Genomic DNA, 21,494 nt, shown 5'->3' with positions numbered 1-21,494 from the left:
TGGATGGATGGGTGGATGGAAGAGAAAGATGAGCTGGAGAGGCAGAGAGCACAGGAAACAGCCTGGGTGGTACATAAAGTAAATTTACAAGACCTGCTTCGGGTTGCCCATCCCCCACACTGAACCAGCATAAAATGGCACTGCTGTCTGTCAGACGTATTCTGTTTGACCTTCAGAAGAAGAATGCAGTATGGGAGGGAGCCGGGAGATTTCCAGGCCCCGGGCAAAGTCAGGAGAAGAGCCTGAAGGTACAAATCCTTCCACAAATGTCGAATGTGCATATGATAGCATCAAACCCAGAACTGGAGTAGAGCTAAGTGTTTTGTTTTGGGATAGGACAATCCTTCATTATACAGCGTTGCCCTTCATGCCTCGAGATGTTCAGCATCTATGCGCCCTGCTTCCTACATGCTGGATTGCTCCTCCCCCACTCCCACTACAGACGGAGTATTTGTGTTCCCCCGAATTCATAAGTTGAAGCCCTCACCACCAATGGGACAGTATTTGGAGGTGAAGCCTTCGAGAGATAATCAGGTTTAGGTGAGGCTGGGCCTCATGATGGGATGTAGTCCTTGTAAGGACAGGACGAGAGACCAGAGTATGCTCTCCCAATTAGGTGCAGACAGAGCAAGAAGCAAGAAGGTGGCCACCTGCAACCAGAAACTGAATCAGCTAGCACCTTGATCTTGGACATCCCTGTGCCTAGAACTTTGAGAAATAAATGTCTGTTGTTTAAGCCACACAGTCCATGCTATTTTGTTATAGCAGCACGAGCTAAGACACCCCCCCGCCAAAGTCACGGACAACAAAAAATGCTTCCACAAATTTCTGAACGACGCTCTGTTGAGAACCACTGGTTTAGGGCCAGGATGGCAGTGGTAGATGCTGCTAATGGACCGCAGAACTCTCTTCTCCAGAGGCAGGGCGCAGCCTCCATCCCTCTCCAAGCAGCGCTCTGAGAGCCTCCACTACCAGCTGAAGCTGGCACTCAGCAGCCAGTGGGACTCAGGCAATACAGTGGCCCCATCAACATCTTGGGCCAGTTTAATCCCCATGAAGCCTTAAACCACCTAATTTTGTGCCTCTTCTTTTCTTTCCGGTGGTGGTTTTACTGGTACACGAAGCCTAGAACAGCTGTGTGCCAGCGTCTTCCACTCATATTCACCTAGAAGTCAACCTTACCATCCCACCCGTTTGTCCCAGCACCCAATGTCACCCTGGGCCCTCATCATTTGCCTCCACCCACCTCCAAGCCAGGTCCTGCCCTGCCCTGCTCTGTTCCCTCTTGGCCCTGCTTCCCCTGCTCTGACCTCTGACCTCCCTCCCGGACTACAGTTCACACTCGCTCTTTTACCCACATTCTCTCTGTAGTGATCTTATCCAGCTTGAAATGCCAGCTACAAGCTAATAGTGACTCAGAAATTCCGGCCCAGACTTGCTTCCCGAATTCCAGCCCGGTATAACCTAACTGCTCATTCAACTTCCGCACCTGAATGACAAGCACACCCTTGAAGTCCAACATATCCACACCTGAACTCTGGGTCTCCTGCTGCAGCCAGCCTGGGCTCCACAGCCCGCCCCCGCCAGTGCCCGGCAGCGCCGTCCTTGCAGACAGATGCCCCTTGGAGTCGTCCTGACTCTTCTTTTCCTCTTGTTGCCCACGTGCAGTCTGTCGGGAAATCTAGTCAGCTCTGCTTTCAAAATGCGCCTGGAGTGGAGTCCATTCCTTCTCCCCGCCTGCTGCCACCCTGGGCCACCGTCACATCTTGCCCGAATTATCACAATAGTCTCCTGGTCTCTCTGCTTCCGCCTCGACAATCCATTCTCAGCACAGCAGCCAGAGGGATCCTGACACGTTTGATCATATAATTTACAGGCTTAATGCCCTACAGCGCTCCTGCTTTGCTCTGTCCTCCAACTCTGCCCCTCACTTACTCGCTTCGGCCCCACTGGCCACCTCACTGGTCCTTAGGTTTGGAATGAGCCCACTCTCTGCACAGGTGCACAGGTGGATTGAGCACCAGTCTCCAAACCAAAGGGTCGCTAGTTCAATTCCCAGGCAGGGCACATATCCTGGGTCGTTAGCCAGGTCCCCAGTAGGGGGTGCGCTAGAGGCAACCACACACTGATGTTTCCCTCCCTCTCTTTCTCCCTCCCTTCCCCTTGCTCTAAAAATAAATAAATAAGATCTTTAAGCAAAAGAACTCACATCCTCGGCGAGGGCTCCTCTGACCTCCCCAATGACCGTTTCCCCCCAACTCCCCTCAGCCTGCTTGTTGTTTTCCTTAACGCTTGTCACCTTCTAAGCTGGTGCACAACTTACTCGATACACGTATTGCTGCCGCCCCCATTAGAATACAGGTCCCATGACTGCGGGGATTTTGGCTTCTTTTGTTCACTGCTATATCCTTGGTACCTAAAATGGTTCCCAGCACATAGTAGACCCTCAGTAAATATTTGATGAATGAATGAATGAATGACTTGATTAGGATATCAACTCTGAAGTAGATATCTTAACCAGTTCAGCCGGAACCAGAGGCCCCACCCAAGGTACAGGCTCTCGAGGCCTCTGTCCTCACGGGGTTCAGGTTGACCTTGAGAATGTCCCCCAGACAGGGATGGGGCAACAGTGACGGTCAGCCACCCCAGTGAGGGGGGCTGCACCTCTGATTCGGGGGCCCCCTTAGTCTTTAAAAATATTTATTTATTTATTATTTATCTCAATTACAGTTTACATTCAATATTATTTTGTCTTAGTTTCAGGCGGACAGTTTAGTGGTTAGACAATGGCATACTTTACAGAGTGGCCCCTCCCAATATTTCCAGTACCCACCTGGCACCATTCATAGGTATTACGATATTACTGACTACATTTCCCATGTGGTACTTTCCATCTCTATGGCTATTCTGTCCCTGCCAATCTGTACTTCTTAATCCCTTCACCTTTTCCACCCAGGCCCTCAACCTCCCTCTCTTCCATCTTGGTTTTACTGTGTGGGTTCTAGATATTGGAGGCAACATAACATACGAAATTTCCTCCTCCCCCAGCCTCGGGCGTCACACATTAAAGCACAGAGAGGGAGACAGGTCGAACAGAACCTCTGGGGTAGAGAAGTCGGTGGCTCCCCCTACCTTTCCATCGAGGGTCTCTTTGGAGAGGAGGTGGCTGAAGACTTGGAATCCACAGAGTCCCTCCTGAAAGAGAAATCGAAGATGAGACTCTCCTAGGCGTTAGCATCGGTACTGGCCGAGAGAGGTCAGAGGCCGGGGAGAAAGCATTCTGGAGCCAGGCCTGCTGGGCCGAGGATGATAGAGCCCACCCGGACCACCGCCGCCTGGGAGAGGAAGCTGCAGGCGGTGCTGGCGGGTCACCTTCGCCTGCCCTCCCTCAGAGGAAGTGGCCAGTGCAAGGGAAGGAAACCGAAGATGTGCCGGATGTGATGCATGTGCTGTCATTAATTGCATGAGTTCCACTAATTATGAAAAACTAAGTCTCAGCAGCCCCTCTCCTCCTTGCTGCCAGGCAGGCCTTGGCTGGCTGGAGTCCACGGAGACTGGAATTGCTGGGGTTGCCTGTTCTCGCGAGGAACTGGACACCACCTCCAGCCTCTCTTGCCGGCCCCGTAGGAGGAAGAGAGGAGAAGCACTTGGGCCTTGGCGATAGAAGAGCTGCGTTAAAATGACTGGGGAGGAAGCAGGATGCAAAACCAGATGTGTTCTGTGCCTAAAGTCTTGCAAGAAAACACCCAGGAAGACAGAAGATTGAAAGACCACCCACCCAAATGCTAAACCAGGGTTACATCGGGAAGATGGGTTGAGAGGTGAAGTTTTTTCCCATTTTCCAAAATGCCGGTAGCTACTTTCTTTTTGATGTAGGATGTGTTTTTCTCTTTTATTGATTTTATAAAGTTAATGTGTGTAAGTTGCACCCCCGACTCCCTAGCTCACCCAGCTCTCCTAGTTCCAGCACAGCTGTCAGCTGTTAGACAGACTATGATTTTCCCACCTATCATATGCATGGTCCAGGCCCCCGCCACGGAAATCCCACAAGAGCAGAGTTCAGGGGGTTCTGTTCACTGTAGTGGACGCAGTGCCTGCTGAGCCTGTGTCCTCTAGGGCGCTCACTCCCCCAGTGCATGGGACGCAGGGACCTCCCCCTGCCATCTGCCTGAGGACCTTCTCCGCTCCAGTCAGCACCAGCAGGCCAGTGGGCTGGAAGCGCTGGTGGGTCTATACCCGACCTTCCTCGGTCCTCCAGTTGGCCAGCCCCCGGTGTGTTCTCCACTGCTACACAGCATTCCGAACAGGATTTAAGCCCTGGTTGCCCAGGGCAGTCCCCTGCTCACTAACACACCCTGGGTTAGCTCCCTTCCCCTCTCTGCCTCCCTTCTTCTTTTTTTTAAGTATACTTTTTGAGATTTTATTTATTTATCTTTAAAGGGAAGGAGAGAGGGAGAGAAATATCAATGTATGGTTGCCTCTTGTGTGTCCCCTGCCAGGAACTGGCCTGCAACCCAGGCACCTGCCCTGACTGGGAATCGAGCTCTGATCCTTTGCTTCACAGGCCCGTGCTCAATCCACTGAGCTACACCAGCCAGGGCTCTGCCTGCCTTCTTTACTCCTCTACCTGCACTTCCAGAAATCACTTCCCAAAGAAACCCCTGAGCTGGGGTGCAGGTCTCAGGGTCTGGTTCTGGGGAGCGCAGTCTGACACATTCACTGACTTATCCCCAGCAAATAGACTAGTGCCTGGCAAAGAGCAAGCACTCCGTAAATATTTGTTGCCGAATGCTGTGAAGTCAAACAGTACAGAAATATAAACACTAAAAAGGGGGGAAACAAACCTCCCCACAGGCAACAACTACTAAGTTTAATGTCTTTCCTTCCAGACCTCTTTCTCCATGCAAACATTCACCACACAACATTCATCATTGTACAGAGAGAGCCGATGACAGGAGTTGTATTCCGTTCTGCCCCTGGGGCGGGTCATTTTCTCTGAGCATCGGGTTCCCTCACCTGTCAATGAGAAGAAAAGAACCTCTGTCTTGGGCTGTCTGGGAGGAAGACATTGGATCATTCGTGTCCCCACAGCAGTTCCCAGCACAGGGCAGGCCTGATGCGCCACAGTCCCAGGCATCTGATTTCTTGTTTTCCAGACTGCGCAACATTTCTGCATGGATTTCCAGCTCCCACCTGGTCCTCCAGATGGTCTGGGAGACAGTAGGCAAGGGAGGTTTAGGGGCAAGTCTTAATTACCCTGGGGACCAGACCCATCCACTCCGCACCTCTGCTCCAGCATGAAGACTGGGGAGGCAGCAGCGAGGGCCAGGGGAAGTCTCACCCCACTTCACGTGCCCGTCCATTCCCATATCGGCCCCGGAGCTGCTCTGGGGGGCTCCTCCCTGAGTGCCCCCTGAGGACGGACGGGTGCAGATCAGAGCGAGAAGCCAGAATGTTACAGTCAGAAACAAGAGCCTTTACCCCACAGCCTCACCATTTTCAGGCCCTTCCTCATTGCTTTTCTTTTTAGAACAAACCAGAAATATTCTGCAGTTATTGTAAATGATCATTGTGAAAACTATTTGGGAAGATGAAAAAAATGCCTGCAATACAAGAGGAAGATGAGTTAAGGAGAACACAGTAGTTTGTACACTCCACCTACAGGGATGGAAAAATTATTATGGATGTGAGTAGCTCAGGGCTGGGAGAAAAGAGGAAAAGAAACTGCTTCTCTTGTTGGCGGTGGCTCACTGTGGGCAAAGATTTTAATCCTTATTTTAATTGCACTAATGTGGTTACCGTGTTTCTATAATAAATAATGATGGTCAGTTATCACTAAGAAAACTAAAAAGGAAGTTCACCAGTTTAGCGGAAATAGGACCCTTGCCAACTGGACGCAACCAGCAAGGTGGGGAGACAAGCAGCCCAGGGCCCACTCGGCCGCAGTGACAGCTGGGAACCCGGCACCCTGGCTGGGAGGGGAGGCTGGTCAACAGTCCCACGGCCCGCGAAACGTTCCTGACATTGCCAGGTGTCAAACGCTGGTTACCAAACCATCGGTAGAGTGTGACCCCGGTTTTATTAGGAAAATATAAATATACATATAGGTGTTCTTAAAAAGTGAGAAAGGTATACATAAAAATGTTAATACGAAGCCCTGGCTGGTGTAGTTTAGTGGGTTGAGTGTGGGCTTGGGAACCAAATGGTCGCGGTTCCAATCCCAGTCAGGGCACATGCCTGGGTCGCAGGCCAGTTCCCAGCAGGGGACACATGAGAGGCAACCGGACATTGATATTTCTGTCCTTCTCTCCTTCCCTTCCCCTCTAAAAATAAATAAATACAATATTTTAAAAAATGTTAACAGTAATAGTATTCTTTTCCTATATTTGCTTTTCTAAACATTTTACACTACACGCGATTTACTGTTGAAATAAATAAATGTGGAAAGGTTACAAAATATTATATAGAGCACAATTCCATTTTATTAATACAATAAGTATTTTATGTGTGTTGATGCATAGCTAAAAGTCTAGAAAAATATGTATATGATTATATATAGTATATGTGTACTTTACACATTATTATATGTACATGATTATATATACACATATATGTGTGTTTCTCTATATATAATGAATGATTTTTAACTTTCCTATTCTTATTTAAAACTATTTAAAATATATTTTTTAACTTTCTACAATGAGCAAGTAATTACCTATATAATAAAATAAATATAATACAAAATAGTTAAGTTAAAACAATAAATATAATTAAAATATATTCCAAATAAAACATTTTATTCTGAAGAAGAAAGAACCAAGATAACAATGCCCACTTTTCAGGCCACGATACAGAGTCTCAGAGACTTGAGGGTGTGAGTACATGATCGAGTTAAGCCCAGAATCTGGCTTTCTGCTTTCCAGCGGTCTCCTGGACCATATCTGCTGTCCTTTTATAGGCCTTTAAAAGAACCCCCTGTATGGGTCACTTAGTGGGGTTCAGAGATGGAGCAAAAGGAAACGTGGAGGTTAGTGCTGCCACCTCTCCCGCGGCGCCCGCGGCCCTGTTCTGCAGCTTAGCTCCCACCCCACTTGGCCTTCTCTCCCAACAGTTCAGCCTCTCGTCTTCCAACGTCACCCCACAACACCCCCCCTCCCCTAGTCCTTCCTTTGCCGCAGCGCCTAGAACCACACGGGAGGCCTGGACGTGGCGGGACCAGCCAGAGTGTGACTGTCCACAGGGGGCCACGTGGGTGCAGCGGCCCAGCAGCTTTCAGTAAAGGACACTCTGTGTTGGGCCCGGAGGGTCAGAGGGTCCAGCAGGCCACCCTGCTGACCGCTCAGGGAAAACAAAACACACCACGTGAAAAGTTAAATACCCACTGGGATTTCTCCCAGTGGGATACAACCAGAAAACGAGCAAGGAAAGGAAGAGAACACAGAAATGGTTACAGAACCATGTGATAAGTAGCGGCATTTTAAAAAGCAGGTTCTAAAGTGAATGGTAACGCCCTGGCTGGCGCAGCTCAGTGGATTGAGCGCGGGCCTGTGAACCAGACAATGGCGGTTCGATTCCCAGTCAGGGCACATGCCTGGGTTGCAGGCTGGTTCCTTGCAGGCTAACTACCAGCAGGGGATGCACAAAAGGCAACCATACATTGATGTTTCTCTCCCTCTCTCCTTTCCCTCTAAAGATAAATAAAATCTTTTTAAAAAAGAGGATCTTTAAAAAAATAATAAAGTGAATAGTAACTACAGACAACAAGTCAAAGAGAGAATAGAAGAAGAAATCATACACCAACTGAGTGATTGCCTGTAGGAGGAGGGGGTGCGAAGGATTTTCCCCCCATTTTTCATTATTTCTACAACAAATTGTCATCACTCTTGCTTATTTTTTAAGTGTTATTATTTTTCTGATTTCAAAAGCAATACAGGATCGTTGTGGAAAAAATACTCAACAATATGAATATAAATTTTGTTGTAGAATATAGAATATGAGGCTCTTAATTATAATCACATACATTTTTGTTTAAAAAGTATCTTTGCCCTGGCTGGTGTGGCTCAGCAGATTGTCAGCCTGAGAACTGAAGAGTTATCGGTTCCATCCCGGGTTGTGGAACGTGCCTGGGTTACAGGCCGGGTCCCCGGTTGGGGGAGAGGGAGAGGCAATCCATAGATGTTTCTCTTACACATAGATGTTCTCTCCCTCTCTTTCTCCCTTCCCCTCTCCCTAAAAATAAATAAATAGAATCTTTAAGAAAAAGAGGGTTTAGAGGAAAATGTTTCAGAAACGCCAGCCAAAAAATGTTACACACAGAACATACATCTTCATGTTTAATCGGATTCATGTCTTAACGTAACTTCCTTATTATGGACACACTGGGCGAAACGGTAGAGATACTCCTTTTCCATCCCAGAAAAAATTACCTGTCTTTGGGCTCCTCCCCTCGTTTCTTCCTTGGTGGAGAAAGGTCTGCCCCTGGCTTCCAACTGGAACAGGAGAGTTGTTTTTCTTTCTTCTTGGCTTTTTCTCTTTCCTCTCCTTTTCCTCCTTTGGGGGACCCAGGGGATTCTGAAAATGAAAGGGTGGCGGTACTGCTCACTCATCTCTAGCTCCATTGAACCCAGCGTAGCTTGGGAGAGGAAAGGGCAAAGGGCAGAGACAGGGACAGCTGCGCACTCCCCCAACACATACACACACTTGTACACAGGTGCATATACAACACGCAAACCCACGCTCACACACGGGGGCAGGAAGGCGTGTGCACACACACCTATGCACATGTTCACAAAAATATGTATATACAGATGTACACACACACAAGCAAACAGAAATGCACACACAGACACATGTACGTGAAAACTTACAGATCTACAAATCACGCCCTTGAGCAAACACTGACACTCCCCACTAGAGGCCACCTGTCATTTATTAAGTCATTCAACAAACACCTGCCTGCTATGAGCCAGGCACAGTCCTGTCCCAGGTGCTGGGGAATTAAACATGGCCCGAGTCAACCTCGCCCCTCCTTACCCAGCAGCCGCTTCCATTTTCTGATGAGGACTTTGGCCAAGGACACTGCCTCCTTGTCTGAGCAGTGCTTTCGGACCCCGTTCACGGCGACTCCGATCCGGGTTGTCTGCCCAGAGAGAGGGTGAGGGACTAGTCTGAGAAGGGACTCTCAGGACTGGCTGCTCTAACTTGCAAGACCTGACCTGGCTCACCCACCTCCTTCCCTTAGCCTCAGTTTCCCCAGAGCCCAAGGCCCGACCTGTGGCTGAGATAATAACCCTGATCCTGTAACTGAGGCCCTGAACTGCCAGCCTTAGTGAGGGCCAGTGCCTCTGCCCTGCGGGCAACGGTGGCTCTGGCGGAAAGCTGGGGTTGTGGGCCTGGCTAAGGCTGAGGGATGAGGACTCCCCCCAACTCCCGGTCCCCTGGTGTGCTGGAGGTATATCTTTGAGCCCAGGTTTCAGCTTAAGGCACAGATCTGGCTACTAAAGCTTGGGTCTGTGCTAATTTGGGGGGCCAAGAGTGTTTGGCAATGTCTGGGGGCTATGGGGGCAACACAGGGCAGACTGAAAAGTGGGAGACTTTTCCCTGGATCATTGGCCTCTTGGACCCCACAAGCCCAGGACCTTGGGAATTATGATATTCAAGGGAAGTACATCAGTCTTCCTCCCAGACCCAGAAGGCCCCTGCGCTTTAAAGGTCCCCTGTCCCCATCTAAATGACCCAGTCCTCACCCTCAGAGCACTCCAAGGTCCCCCAGCCCTCTGCTCAGAAATTTCCCCCAGACGCCACCCTTGGAGGTCTTCCCCGTGTCAGGTTTCCCCCCCAAGGTCTACACTCCCCCCCCCGCCCCCCAGCCAACACTGTCCCCAGAACTCTCCACCCCCACCCCACCTGGAGTAGCTGGATGGACATCTGACAGCTGTTGAGCTTCTTCAGGAGGTCGAGGGCCCCTTCCTGTGGGAGGACACAAGGTGAGAACAGAGGGCCGTGGGTTGTGCCCCAGGTTGTGCCCCACGTGGTCTTCTTAGTAGGAAAGAGGAGGGACGGAAGCAGGAAGGAGACTTCCAGGAAACAGGCAGACACGTGGTTGAAGTATAAGCCAGGGACAGTGAGAAGGAAAGAGAAGGAAAAGATTCTGCCCCAGATCAGCTCTGCCCCTCACCCCTGTCAGCCGGGCTGGGCCCAAGCCCCTCTGTGCCAGGCTTGGGCCCTCCAGATGTTGGTTCTGCCCTCCTCCTTTCTCCTGGGTATGCTCTCCCTTCCCCCTTCTCTTCCTCTAAAGGTAGTTACTTTGCAGCTTATTATATTGCTTTTATGTCCTCCTCATCTCATGGGAGCTTAAGCAGGGCAAGGAGTGTGGCTTTTTTTTTTTTTTTTACAGCTTTATCGAGGTGTAATTGACATGCAATAAACAACATATTTCAGGCTACAATTTGATGAGTTTTGACGTATGTATACACTCATAAAACAGTCAAGATAAGAACATAGCAATCACCCCCCAAAGTTTCTAGTTCTACTTTGCAATCCACCCCTCCTTTTACCCCTGATCCCAGGCCCCCACCACCACTTTTTGTCATGATAGATAGGCTTGCATTTTTAAGGACTGCACGCCAAGAGCACTGTGATAAACTCCCTTTGGTCTGGCTTCTTTCACTCTGCGTAATTATTCTGAGACTCATCCATGTTGCTGTGTATATCGACAGCTCCTTTTCACAGCTGAGTTGTTTTCCACTGTTCGTACACACCACAGTTTGCTTGTGGATTTCCACCTGTGGATGGACTTTCTCTGGCCTCCAGTNTTTTTAAGGACTGCACGCCAAGAGCACTGTGATAAACTCCCTTTGGTCTGGCTTCTTTCACTCTGCGTAATTATTCTGAGACTCATCCATGTTGCTGTGTATATCGACAGCTCCTTTTCACAGCTGAGTTGTTTTCCACTGTTCGTACACACCACAGTTTGCTTGTGGATTTCCACCTGTGGGTGGACTTTCTCACCTGTGGATGGACTTTCTCTGGCCTCCAGTCTGGGGCTACTACAATAAGGCTGCAAGGAGCATTCACATACAAGTCTTTGTGTGGAATTCACTTTCACTCCTCTTGGGCGAAGGGGACTGTTTTGGCCTCTGAGAACTCAGGGCTCAGCACCTGGCTCCCTGAGTGAGTGGATCAAACGGAACGCAGAGGGCGGGAGGGGAGACTGGGAGTGGAAGAAAGGAGACTCGGACTGGGAAACCTGCTGGCTGTCTCAGACCCATTTCCACTTTCTCCTTCCTCCCACCCGCTTCCGGGAAGCCAGCCCCAGCCTCCCCGTCCTGCATGGGGTTCCCTGGGGTGCACCAGCTGACTGCACTGTACGCCCCCACCAGGCTTCCTGGGCCAAGTCCCAAGGGTTGCCTGCCCTCAGCCTCCCTCCGTGAGCCTGGGTTCACGGGATGTCTTCAGAGGTGTGGCCTGTGGGTTTATGTGTGCAAGTAAACTTGTGGGCATATAACTCTGTGTGCAACATGAATTAAAGGCTCACGATGTGCTGGATACTCTTGTTAAGTCCTTTATGTGCATTGTCTCGTTTAACTCTTATGATGACCTTATAAGGTAGTGATCTTACTATCTCCATTTTTATAGATGGTCCCACTTTCACAGAAGAGAAATCCAAGCAGCTGGGAGGCTAAATAATTTGCCCAAAGTTATAAGGAACAGAGCTGGGGTTCAAACTCAGGCATTTTGGGCTTGAACCACTGCACAAGTACACGGGTATGGGCGTAGACCTGTCCAGATTTACGCACTCGTGGCCTGGCAGTGTGGGTGAGTGCGGTGGCGCGGTGGCCAATGTCAGCAACCGGTTCTCAAGGGAAAGGAAAATCTGATTTGTACTATTTGCCGATTGCTGCTGTGAATACCGCCCCCAGAGCCAACTGGAAATCACAAACCCGCTTTCACTGACTGGAGCGGGTACTGAGGAATGACATGGCTATCTCACGGTGTCCCCATCATCTGACGTAAGAGAAGGGAATTACCTCCAGACCATGGGTGATGGTGAAATGCAGTCAAAGAATTAGGAAATGGTAATTCTAGAGCATTTATTACTTGTGTTTTTTTTCTAAAGACCTAAATGTTTTTTATTGTATTTTATTATTATTTTTCAATCCTCACCCGAGGATATGTTTACTGATTTTAGAGAGGAAAGAAGGGAGGGAGGGAGAGAGGGAAACATGGATGTCCGAGAGCAACATTGATCAGCCGCCCCCCACAGGCACCCTGACTGGGGATCGAACCCGCAACCTAGATATGTGCCCCGACTGGGATCAAACCCATGGCTCTTCGGTGCACAGGATGATGCTCCCACCAGGCCACCCACCAGAGCTATTACCTTTGCCTTTGGTATCATTTACTTAACTGTAACTGTATAACTAAATTTTTAAGAAGATGGCTGTCTTAACAACAGACTTGCAAAACTCCTGAAGGTTTAACCACGGATGTTAAACCGGCTCCATCCCATCCCTAGGCACGGGTCACGGTCTGTCACACTGAGCAGCTGGGACATACCGAGGAACAGCCACGAGCCCCCCCACCCCCCGCTTGTGCAAGCGTTGCACTGCCAGGTGTGTCTCCCTGTGTGTGTATGGGATGTGCAGCCAGTGGTACCCAGGCCCAGCTGTGGGGAAGCAGCTTGAAGCGCAGTGCGTTTACTGGCCTCTGTGGTGTGAGGTCTCTGCTGTAACGTCTGAGTGTGGCTGTTAGGTGTGTAGTTTTGCATGTCTGGGTATCGCTTATTGTCTGCATGTACTGGTGTATAGTTGTCTTTGCATATCTTTCTGTAAATATAACTGTCAGCGTATCTGTCGTGTCAGGTTCCGAAGCCATGTCTCATATGCAGTTATGTTCACAGTTGCTCGTTTGGTTGTTGTGTGTGGCTTTGCGTGTAGCTGCATTCATTGCGTGCATTGTGTGTATGTGTAGCTGCGACGTGGTGCGTGCAGGTTGGAAGCTGTTCCAGTGTGTGCGCACCGACAGCATCTGACAAAAGCCCTACTTGCTGGCCCTTCAGTAACTGGCACTAGACCCTGGGCCTGAGCTGCAACGTGGAGGGTGGAAGATCCGTCTTACAACAGGAAGTGTGCCCTCCTCTCGCTAACCACTCCTGGCGGGGCCCATTTGCACTCCCAGAGCAAGCCCCACCTCCCTTGATCGCATGCCCAGAGCTCTGTGCCCACTCAGAGGCTGCAGAAAACCCAGGCACAGACGTGGCTGCAGACTGGCTCTGAGCTGCGAGCCCCTGTGGCCAGATTCGCGCCATTCCTGGAGAGAGCTCTGAATACTTCCACAGGAATGCACTCCAAGGAATGCCATTTCCTCTTCCCTTTTTACAGAAAAGGAAGTCCAGGCACAGAGAGGGGAAGTAGAGGGAGGACCTCTGGCCACAGAGGAGTGAGGGGACGCCAGGACCAGTCCCGTCCTTCTCAACCACAGCTCTACTCCCAACCAAGCTGCTTCTCTCAGGTCTCCTGAGCTTCCTCATCCCGACCCCCACCCTCCACCTCTCTCACACAGAGGCCCGGAATCTCCTGGCCTAAACCTGAGTCCTCAGTAAGGAGCAGGGCTGGGATAACCTGTCTGCTTTCTGTGGAATGTAGCTCAGAAGACCTGGGTTGGGCTCTGCTGCCCCTGGAGAAGTGGCCCCACAACTGGAGGCTCAGCTTCACTGATCTTGGAAGATTCCGGAATGGGGGTGGGTGGGGGCGGGAGGTAAGGGCCAGAAGCTGCCAACTGGGTGCTGTTTCATCTGGCTGTGCAGAAGTCGGTCTGGCCTTGGACTTGAGCTAGCACTATCCTAGGCTCTACTGAGGAGTTCACGTCTCTCCCACCCTCACCACCACTAGTGGAGGCAAAAACCCAGTGGCACCCCTCCCTAGGAGGTAGCTCATCTCAGCTCCTTCTTGCAGATGAAGAAATGGAGGCTCTGGCCTTTGTATCATCAAGGACGCATTACTGTTCATGTCTCCTCTGGGGCTTCCGACAGACATTCCATGGCTCCAGCGACCCTTCCCTTTTCTCCGCTTTAAGTCCATTCCTGTCCCAAGTTCCTAAGGTCACAGAAGGCCCTGGAAACGCAAGTCCTGCTCCAGCACAAGGCTATGGATGGCGAGAGGAGGACGGCTCCAGGACAGGACAAGATGGGGGGACATACCTGCTGGGTCACCCTCCACTCTCTCCCCTGCGCGGGCCTGCCTAGAGCCTTCCTGAAGAAGGCCGAGTTTGCTCTGGCTGGGCAATCCCACAGCGTCTGCCCGAAGGCAAAGATCACCGGAAGGATCAAACATTAACTTCAAATCAGCTTGTGCTCGGGGCTCCGCGTATCCTTAGGTAGGATCGCCGGTCTTGACTCCCCTCAAACTCCGGGTCGGTGAGCAAAGCCCAGGGGTGAGCCCGCCCCTGTCCCCCCACCCCGCCGGCCCCGAGGGCTGCGGCTGTCCCGCACCTGTTCTGCCCCCGCCAGCGCAGGCCCCACCCCTCGGCCAAGGAAAAGTAAAATTGCAAGCAGAACCGCTCCTTGTGCCCGAAACTGTGCGGTACCGGAGTCCGCGGCCCTTTGCTTCTCTCCCCTTGCTTCTCTCCCCGCTGGATCCACTCGCCGGTGCCAGGCAGGCGCGGCTCAGCAGTCCTCGTCAGCTCGAGTTTCTTTGACACTTCTGGGGCCACCAGGATTTTGTTCCCTCCACCCCGCCCTCGCTGCCACTCCCCTGGCTTTGCCCACGTCGTCCGTCCCGGGACGCAGAAAGTCCTCATTCCAGGTCCCGATCTCTCCCCTCGCTTTCCCCGCATAAGCTACCCTGGGACCCCCGAACCCTACTTGTCCATAGGGGACGATCCCCACACCCGGTTCCCCGAGCCACGCGCACGCCCACCCTGAGGTGCCCAGCAGTCCCCAAAAGGGCGCTGAGCCCCGCGCCCGAGCGCTTCCCTCGGGCCCTGGGTCCCGCGCGCGCCTCCCGGGCGCCCCGCCAGCTCGCTCCCCCCGAGACCCTCAGGCTCGTCGGCGCCGCGCCTCCCGGGGTCGGACGCCGTGGCCCAAACTCTGCAGCCTCACCGTGTTCTTCCTGGCTACCATCTTCTCCAGATTTTTGGCGATTCTTAGCAGCTCCTCTTCCTGGCCCATGTTGGCCCTAGACGCCCTGCGGGGCGACGGGCGCTGGGGCAGCAGCTGGGCCTCGGGGGCGGGAGGCGCAGAGACGGAGGGCGTGCAACACGCGCGGGACGCAAATACACACGACACACACGCCTGGCGGGGGCGGGGTCCCCCTCCCCCCCCGCCCGCCTCTGATGTGGGGGAGGGGTGGCGTGCACTAAATATAGATTTCAAGGACTTGCTGGGGCAAAGATTGCCCGCGCCGGCCGGTCGGGCCTCCCAAGCTGGAGGAGGCTTCCTTCTTCTCCTCGGGGGGGCCCTTCTGCAGGGGGTCGAGGTGGGGCGGTGTCGGGAGCTGGGGAAGGTTTGGGGAGGGAGGCTCTGTGGCGGAGTCAGGAGGCCGTCGTCCCGGGACACAAAAGGCTGTCCGGGTGAGAAGGGCGCCTGAGTGTGCAGCGGGAGCTCGGGCAAGAGTTCGGGACTCCCGCGTGTCTGCGCCGTCACCGCGCAAAGCAGGCGGACCCAGCTCCGTGCCTGTGCCCAAGTGGAGGCAGCCCGGTGTGCTCAGATTGCACTGGGGGCGTGATCACTAAACCGAACTCTGCCGGACCCTGTGCTCACTCCCAGCCTGTGCGCACGCGTATCCAGGCCTTCTGTTTCGGACTATTTTGTGACCGTTCGGTTTCGCAGGGTTTCACACGGTCCTGCAGAAGAGCTACGTTCGGTGCTGCCAGTTCAGGGAGGCCTTGAGTAGTGAGGGCTTGGGAGAGTCACAGCGCCCAACTCTGAGAAATACTGACCCAGGCGCACGGGCGCCCTCTATTCTCGGCCAGGGCACCGCCTCCCCAATGGGAGGGCGTCTGGAGGGGTCGCCTTGGGTGGAGAGGAGGAGACAGAATTGTGCCAACACAGCTGTGCACACATCTGTGTTTCCGAGGAAGGACCTCCCAAGGGTCTCCGGCAGACCCAGGCAGGTCTCTTCCTAAACAAGAGAGTTAAATTGACAGATTATTTTTTGGAGGGAAAGGTGCTCGGGGGGGCCTGGGGGAGGCATGAAAAGCGGTCCCCAGTGCGTGTGGGGGTGGGGAGCTGTGGTTTGGAGTGTTCGGTGACATCCTCAGACTCTCCTGGGAGAACCAGGGAGAACCCCAGCCCAGCCCATTCACAGAGACAGTGCCGTGTGGTGTCATCTGGCTTGGGACTGCTGCTGTGTGCCCTGGGACCAAGGTAGGAAGGGGTGATGTTTGTCATTCATTCAGAAATGTGTTGAGCGTTCTAGCAACAAACAAGACAGACCCAGTCCAGCAAGCTTGAGAATGGGTCTGTGGGCAAGAGAAAACCTTCAACAAATGTGGACACCAACCATTCTGTATTGTCACGGCCAGGGTGAGGGGCAGGGAGAAGGGCACACGCCCTAAGGACACACTTGAGGGGGTGTCATCTCCAAAGAAACAAAATTTAAACTTTGGGCAGAAGTGCAGAGTGGGAGTTGGAGGGAGGAGGAAGGGAGCGTTTACATCAGAGAAGAAGCATTCATTCATTCAACACACAGTTATCCAGCACCTACTGTGTGCCAGGTGGATCCAGCCCTGTGCATCCAGAGAGGAAGAAAGCAGTCCTGGAGTTTCAGATGCGCAAAGCGTAGGGATGGGAGGGGGCTGAGCGTGTCAGGGTTGGAGGAACTGAGAAACTGGCGTGGCTGCAGCACAGAGGTGAGAGGGGTGTGGGGAGAAATGGGGCGGAAAATCAGAGGCGGGTGGGGCCAGACCACACAAACCACCTTAGGCTACTTCTCGGAGGTTAGACTAGCAGTTTGGGGTTTGGGGAGGTCTCTTGACCAACCCCCAAGACAGCCCCTCTAGACCCAAGGGACTAGAGTAACTAAGTCCGCAGTTACTTAGGATTGCCTTTCAAAAAACTGCTTTCAGCCTTTGGCTCAGAGGAGGCCGAGGTGCAATTTCTTGGGTCATCAGAATCCAGGTTCATCCCACGCCAATTGCCTCCACCATGCACCTGTGAGGATGTCAGTACCCCGTCCGCCCCGGCCTCCTAGATTGGCTCCCTGGGCCTGTCTCCAAAAAATGTTGGTGATTTCATTGTCAAAGCCGCTGGTGACTGGAAGGGTCTGAGGATCCCAGTGAAATTGGCCATTCGGAATAGAGGCCCGAACGGTGGGCCTTCTGCCCCTGCCCTGATCTCAGCGCCCTCACAGGACCCGCACGGGACAGAAAGAAGCAAAAAAACCAACAAAACAAAACGCCATTAAACACAGTGGAAATACCACTTTCAATAAGGTTGTCAACATCGCCCAACGGTCATGTCACCCATTGCTACCTAGAGAACCCTCTGGAAGCATCAGAGAGATCCTGGGACTGCCCAGTCTGTGGGCTGTGACCCTGATGGCTGCCATCCTCATGACATCACAGGTGACACCAGAGATGACATATGCAGTGGCGCGCCCTGGGGGCTGCCCAGCTAGTGAACAGCTACGGACAGAACTATTTCAATTCCAGGTCATTTGATAATAAATGCACATATTTGGTTTTCCTCCCATTTCCATCTAGTTCCCACTGAGTTGGGCGACAATGAAAGAAGCCAAGATGCCTGCACCGCCAGGGCTCACAGGACCCCAGGAAAATGAGTCGGACCTCTTCCTGGCGCTGGTGGGGAGACAGGCCCGGGCTTGCATTGTTCAAGTGTTTCAGAAACAGCTGGCGCCCATGCACATTCCCTCTGCCTACTGGACCTCCCTGGAGGCCACATGCAGGCAGTGCCTGGACACGCTCCTGACATCTTCCCACCTCTCTGAGCGAGGGCTTCTAGACACGCTGGAAGAGCTTGGGAATCGACCCCCCCCCCCCCAGTAAGGACCTTCCCAACCAACAAGAGACCTGCCCTAACCAGTGTGGTTCAGTTGGTGGCTGGGCGCCATCCTGCAAAGTGAAGGGTCGATGGTTCAATTCCTGGTCGGGGCACAGGCCTGGACTGTGGGTTCAGTCCCCGGTTGTGGGGGGTCAGGGGATGAGCGAGAGGCAACCAGTCGGTTTCCTTCTCACATCAATGTTTCTCTCCCTCTTTCTCCCTTCCTTCCCCCTCCTCTAAAAATAAATAAAATCTTTAAAATAAACAGACTGGAGTTGGTGGTAAAGATACTGATTTCTTCACTCAATGAGACAACCTGAAGGCATGCTCTAATCTATATGCTCCCTCAAAGGTCACCCATAAAGTAAGCCCTGATTGGCACAGGGGTGGGGGGGTGGTAGTGCCTCATTAACACACCCTTCACTGCTTCTTAATCTTCTGTTTCACTTCCTTACTCCCTGGTTATGCTTCCTGGGATCACTTTGCAAATAAACAGCTTGACCCCAAATACCTGCATCAGGGAAAATCAAATTGAGACAAGACCTGAGCGGCACTAAACTGCAGTTCTCCTCACTCCTGGGTCAATGCTCTCCCCCCACCCCCTCCAGGGTTTCTCCACAGCCACCCTTAGCATTTGGGACCAGAAAACCCATTGTTGTGCGGGGCTGACCTGTGTATTGTCACCTGTTTCGCAGCACCCCTCTAGCCACTAGAGGTCAGTAGCACCATCCCATTGGGAGCAGTGACCATATGTCCCTTGGGGCACAATCGCCCCAGGCTGTGTACCTTACAGGGTCCAGAGGAAGATTTCCGAGCCCTAAGGTTCTCTCGGCTTCCCAATTGCACTTCAGATCACATAAATAAAACACTGGGAGTTACTTTAAAAAAAAGGGAAAAGAAAAGACGTTTTTTTTTTTTTTTAATTAGAGATGAGTGAAAGAACAAGTGCAGACACTGGGGCTCAGAAGGCAGCTCTGTCCCCGGGGAGCACAGAGCAGTCTGGGCCTGGCTGCAGCACTGACCTTCGCCGCCCTCTGGCCTCCCCCTGACAGCCTGGCCCATCGGCCACTGTAAAGCAGGGGAGTCAGACCCTGATGAGGGCTCCGTGGGTCTGTTTTCTAACATGCGGCTGAAGGCCTGGTGGAACTTCCGGCACTGGGAAGCAGAGCTGTTAAGTCTCCGCCCTCCCATTCCTATCAGTGTCCTTCCACCGTTCCTGACCCTTTCCTTCCCCGAGACTGGAAGGCTCCTGAGCCAACCAAGAGAAAGAGGAGAGCAGTGAGAAGCCATCACCCAGGATGCGTCCTGATAACCAAGGAAACTGGGCAACGGGGGTGAGTCCTGCTCTGCTTCTTGGCTGGGAATACAGTAGGGGTCCCAGGAAGGCTGTGCCGTCCCTCGAAAGGAGTGACAGTCAGAATGTTTAGTTGACAGGCAGTAACGGCGGCACGGACACGGACCAACCAGAATGGACACGGGCTGCAGTGGCATGTCCGCCTGCCCCGATCCCCAAACCACCTGCCTTGCCCATTCCCTAGCTCAGCCCCTGAGACCAGCTTCCCGGGAGGGACCGCATCCGCAGGGCCCTTGCCTTATCCATGTGGCATCTGCAGTGCCTGGTACAGGTCTGGACATAGAGCCAGAACTGAAGAAAAAAACACTAATGAATGGAGGAGGAGATGGCCCTTGTCTGGCAGAATGGCTGGTCTGGAGGAAGATGAAGACAGGCTGGCCCTATTCTTGGGAAGTCCCCAGACTGAAGGAGGAAGCAGAGCCTTGGTCCTATGGGGGCTGAGGGTCTGCAATGGAAGCTAGCTCAGGGGCACTCAGATCCAGCCAAAGGGCCCCCTGTACCAGTCGGGAGGGGGGCGCGGTTAATGAGATAGAGAGGAAAGAACCGCCATCAGCCCGAACGTAGTGTCCCTGGCAGGGGCAGGGGCGCGTGGCGGGGAGGAAGGCCAGCCACAGAGAGAGCAAGACCCAAAGAAACGAACACCTCAGCTCCCCCGCTTGCGGGCTCAAGTCCTAGCTCTGATCGTGGGGGTCCAGCAAGATGGTGGTTCACGCACGCAAGGGCCAGCGAGGAGCTAGTCTTGCAAAAGCTGCACAGAACTTGCTAGGAGAACTCTGGTTCCTCAGTCTTCTCCTTCAGTGAAGCCAACCTGGGGAGAAAAGGATGAAAATTGGCATTTTTGTACACACGTATTATACACTAGCTGTTTATCTCACTCAGTTTCACAACTGTCCTATGGTGATGAAATTATATCATAATATGGGGGTAGAGAAAAGCATCATCATTTTACAGACAATGAAACTGAGGCTCAAAGAAGTAAAGCCACGTGTCCAAGTCTCCTCACCCTAAAGCTAGAGCTCTTGTTATCATACATGCTTCCACAAGAGGCATCAGCTAAATGCTGGGTAATAGATACCTGGTTGGGGACACTGATTTGTGTTTGGTGCCTGACTTTGACAGACTGAGGATGACAGTCCCCAGGGAGACCCAGCTCCTGCCCTTCCCTTCCCTCACTCCTAACACAAGACCACCCACGCCACCCCTGAGGAATTCCCAGGGGAACAAGGAACAGGCGAGGCTTCCTTCCCAATGCTACTGGCTCCGTCCTTCGCCATTGGCAGGTTCAACTAAACAGACGTGCATCCTCTCTGCCTGGGAGCGGGCGGGCTCAGCAAGCTGCAGGAGACTCCTGCACTAGGGGAGAGTTCAGGCAGACGGGGGGCTGGTCCACAGCCACCCTAATCCTGCCTCGACTGCAGGGGAGTGATTCCTTCTCTCTGAGCAACCAGCTGGCTGACAGAGCTTTGCCCATCCTCTCCTGGGGGGTGTCAGAGCTTGGGCCTCGCCACCTCTGCAGCCCCTCAAGGCCGGGCTCTCCCCTGCTTCACCCAGCCCCGGCTGGGGCGGGGAAAGCAGAGGACCAGGACAGGGGATGGCCCAACTGTGGCCACCTTGGCCAGTGTGTACCCCTATCCTGGGAAGAGGTCTCCTGCCCTAATCCACCCTCTCTTGACCCACTCTGCCCCCCAGGTACTCTGCCATCTCCCCTCAAACCACAGTCCTGAGCTCCTACCTACTGGCATGCTCCTTCTGGGTAGGGGCTGCCTGGCTGAGGGGCAGTCTTCCAGGTTCTGGCGCCCCCCCGCCGATAGGAGCGAGTGCTCTCGGAGCTGGAAAGCAGGGAAAGGCCAATGTGACCCCGATGCCCACAGGGCTCCCCCTCCCCCAGAGCAGAGAGGAAGGGCTCGGGTACAGAACGAGACCGGGGGGCTTAGCACGGGTGGGTAGAGTCCACAGGTCCCTCCAACCTGGGTCTATCACAGGGCCCAGAGGCCTGGAAATGACCTCTAGAGAGTTGGAAATTTCCACTTGTCTACTCCCCGTACTCCAAACTGAAAGGGTTTGTAAGGAAGAGAGGACTGGATCCTGGGCTGAAGGTGGAGACAGAGCGAAGACCCCACTGACAGCCTCTAGGACAAG

General features: G+C 52.8%; 2 protein-coding genes across 4 annotated transcripts in view; both read right to left on the bottom strand.

Annotated features, from left to right (window-relative positions):
- The window catches only part of TCEA3 (transcription elongation factor A3), a 34,739-nt gene extending 19,342 nt beyond the window's left edge, over positions 1-15,397 (bottom strand). Inside the window, exons 1-5 of the mRNA XM_037032844.1 lie at positions 15,101-15,397; positions 9,907-9,969; positions 9,034-9,139; positions 8,427-8,571; positions 3,133-3,195 (exon numbers count right to left, since the gene is read on the bottom strand). Coding sequence (XP_036888739.1) covers positions 3,133-3,195; positions 8,427-8,571; positions 9,034-9,139; positions 9,907-9,969; positions 15,101-15,169 — 446 coding nt within the window. The 5' untranslated portion in view covers positions 15,170-15,397. The remainder of the gene's footprint in view (positions 1-3,132; positions 3,196-8,426; positions 8,572-9,033; positions 9,140-9,906; positions 9,970-15,100) is intronic.
- Positions 15,398-18,922: 3,525 nt separating this feature from the next.
- Positions 18,923-21,494, bottom strand: part of ASAP3 (ArfGAP with SH3 domain, ankyrin repeat and PH domain 3) — a 43,574-nt gene continuing 41,002 nt past the window's right edge. For 2 of the 3 annotated variants that reach the window (XM_037032840.1, XM_037032842.1), the window contains 2 exons: positions 21,088-21,184; positions 18,923-20,163 (listed from right to left, as the gene is read on the bottom strand). In XM_037032840.1, the coding sequence (XP_036888735.1) occupies positions 21,088-21,184 (97 nt within the window). In that variant the 3' untranslated portion in view covers positions 18,923-20,163. The remainder of the gene's footprint in view (positions 20,164-21,087; positions 21,185-21,494) is intronic. The other variant, XM_037032841.1, reaches the window with a different exon arrangement.

Source organism: Sturnira hondurensis, unplaced genomic scaffold (assembly GCF_014824575.4).
Source record: "Sturnira hondurensis isolate 20B ecotype Veracruz unplaced genomic scaffold, ASM1482457v3 Scaffold0021555, whole genome shotgun sequence".
NCBI classification, from domain to species: domain Eukaryota; kingdom Metazoa; phylum Chordata; class Mammalia; order Chiroptera; family Phyllostomidae; genus Sturnira; species Sturnira hondurensis.
This window is presented reverse-complemented; position numbering and strand designations above follow the sequence as displayed.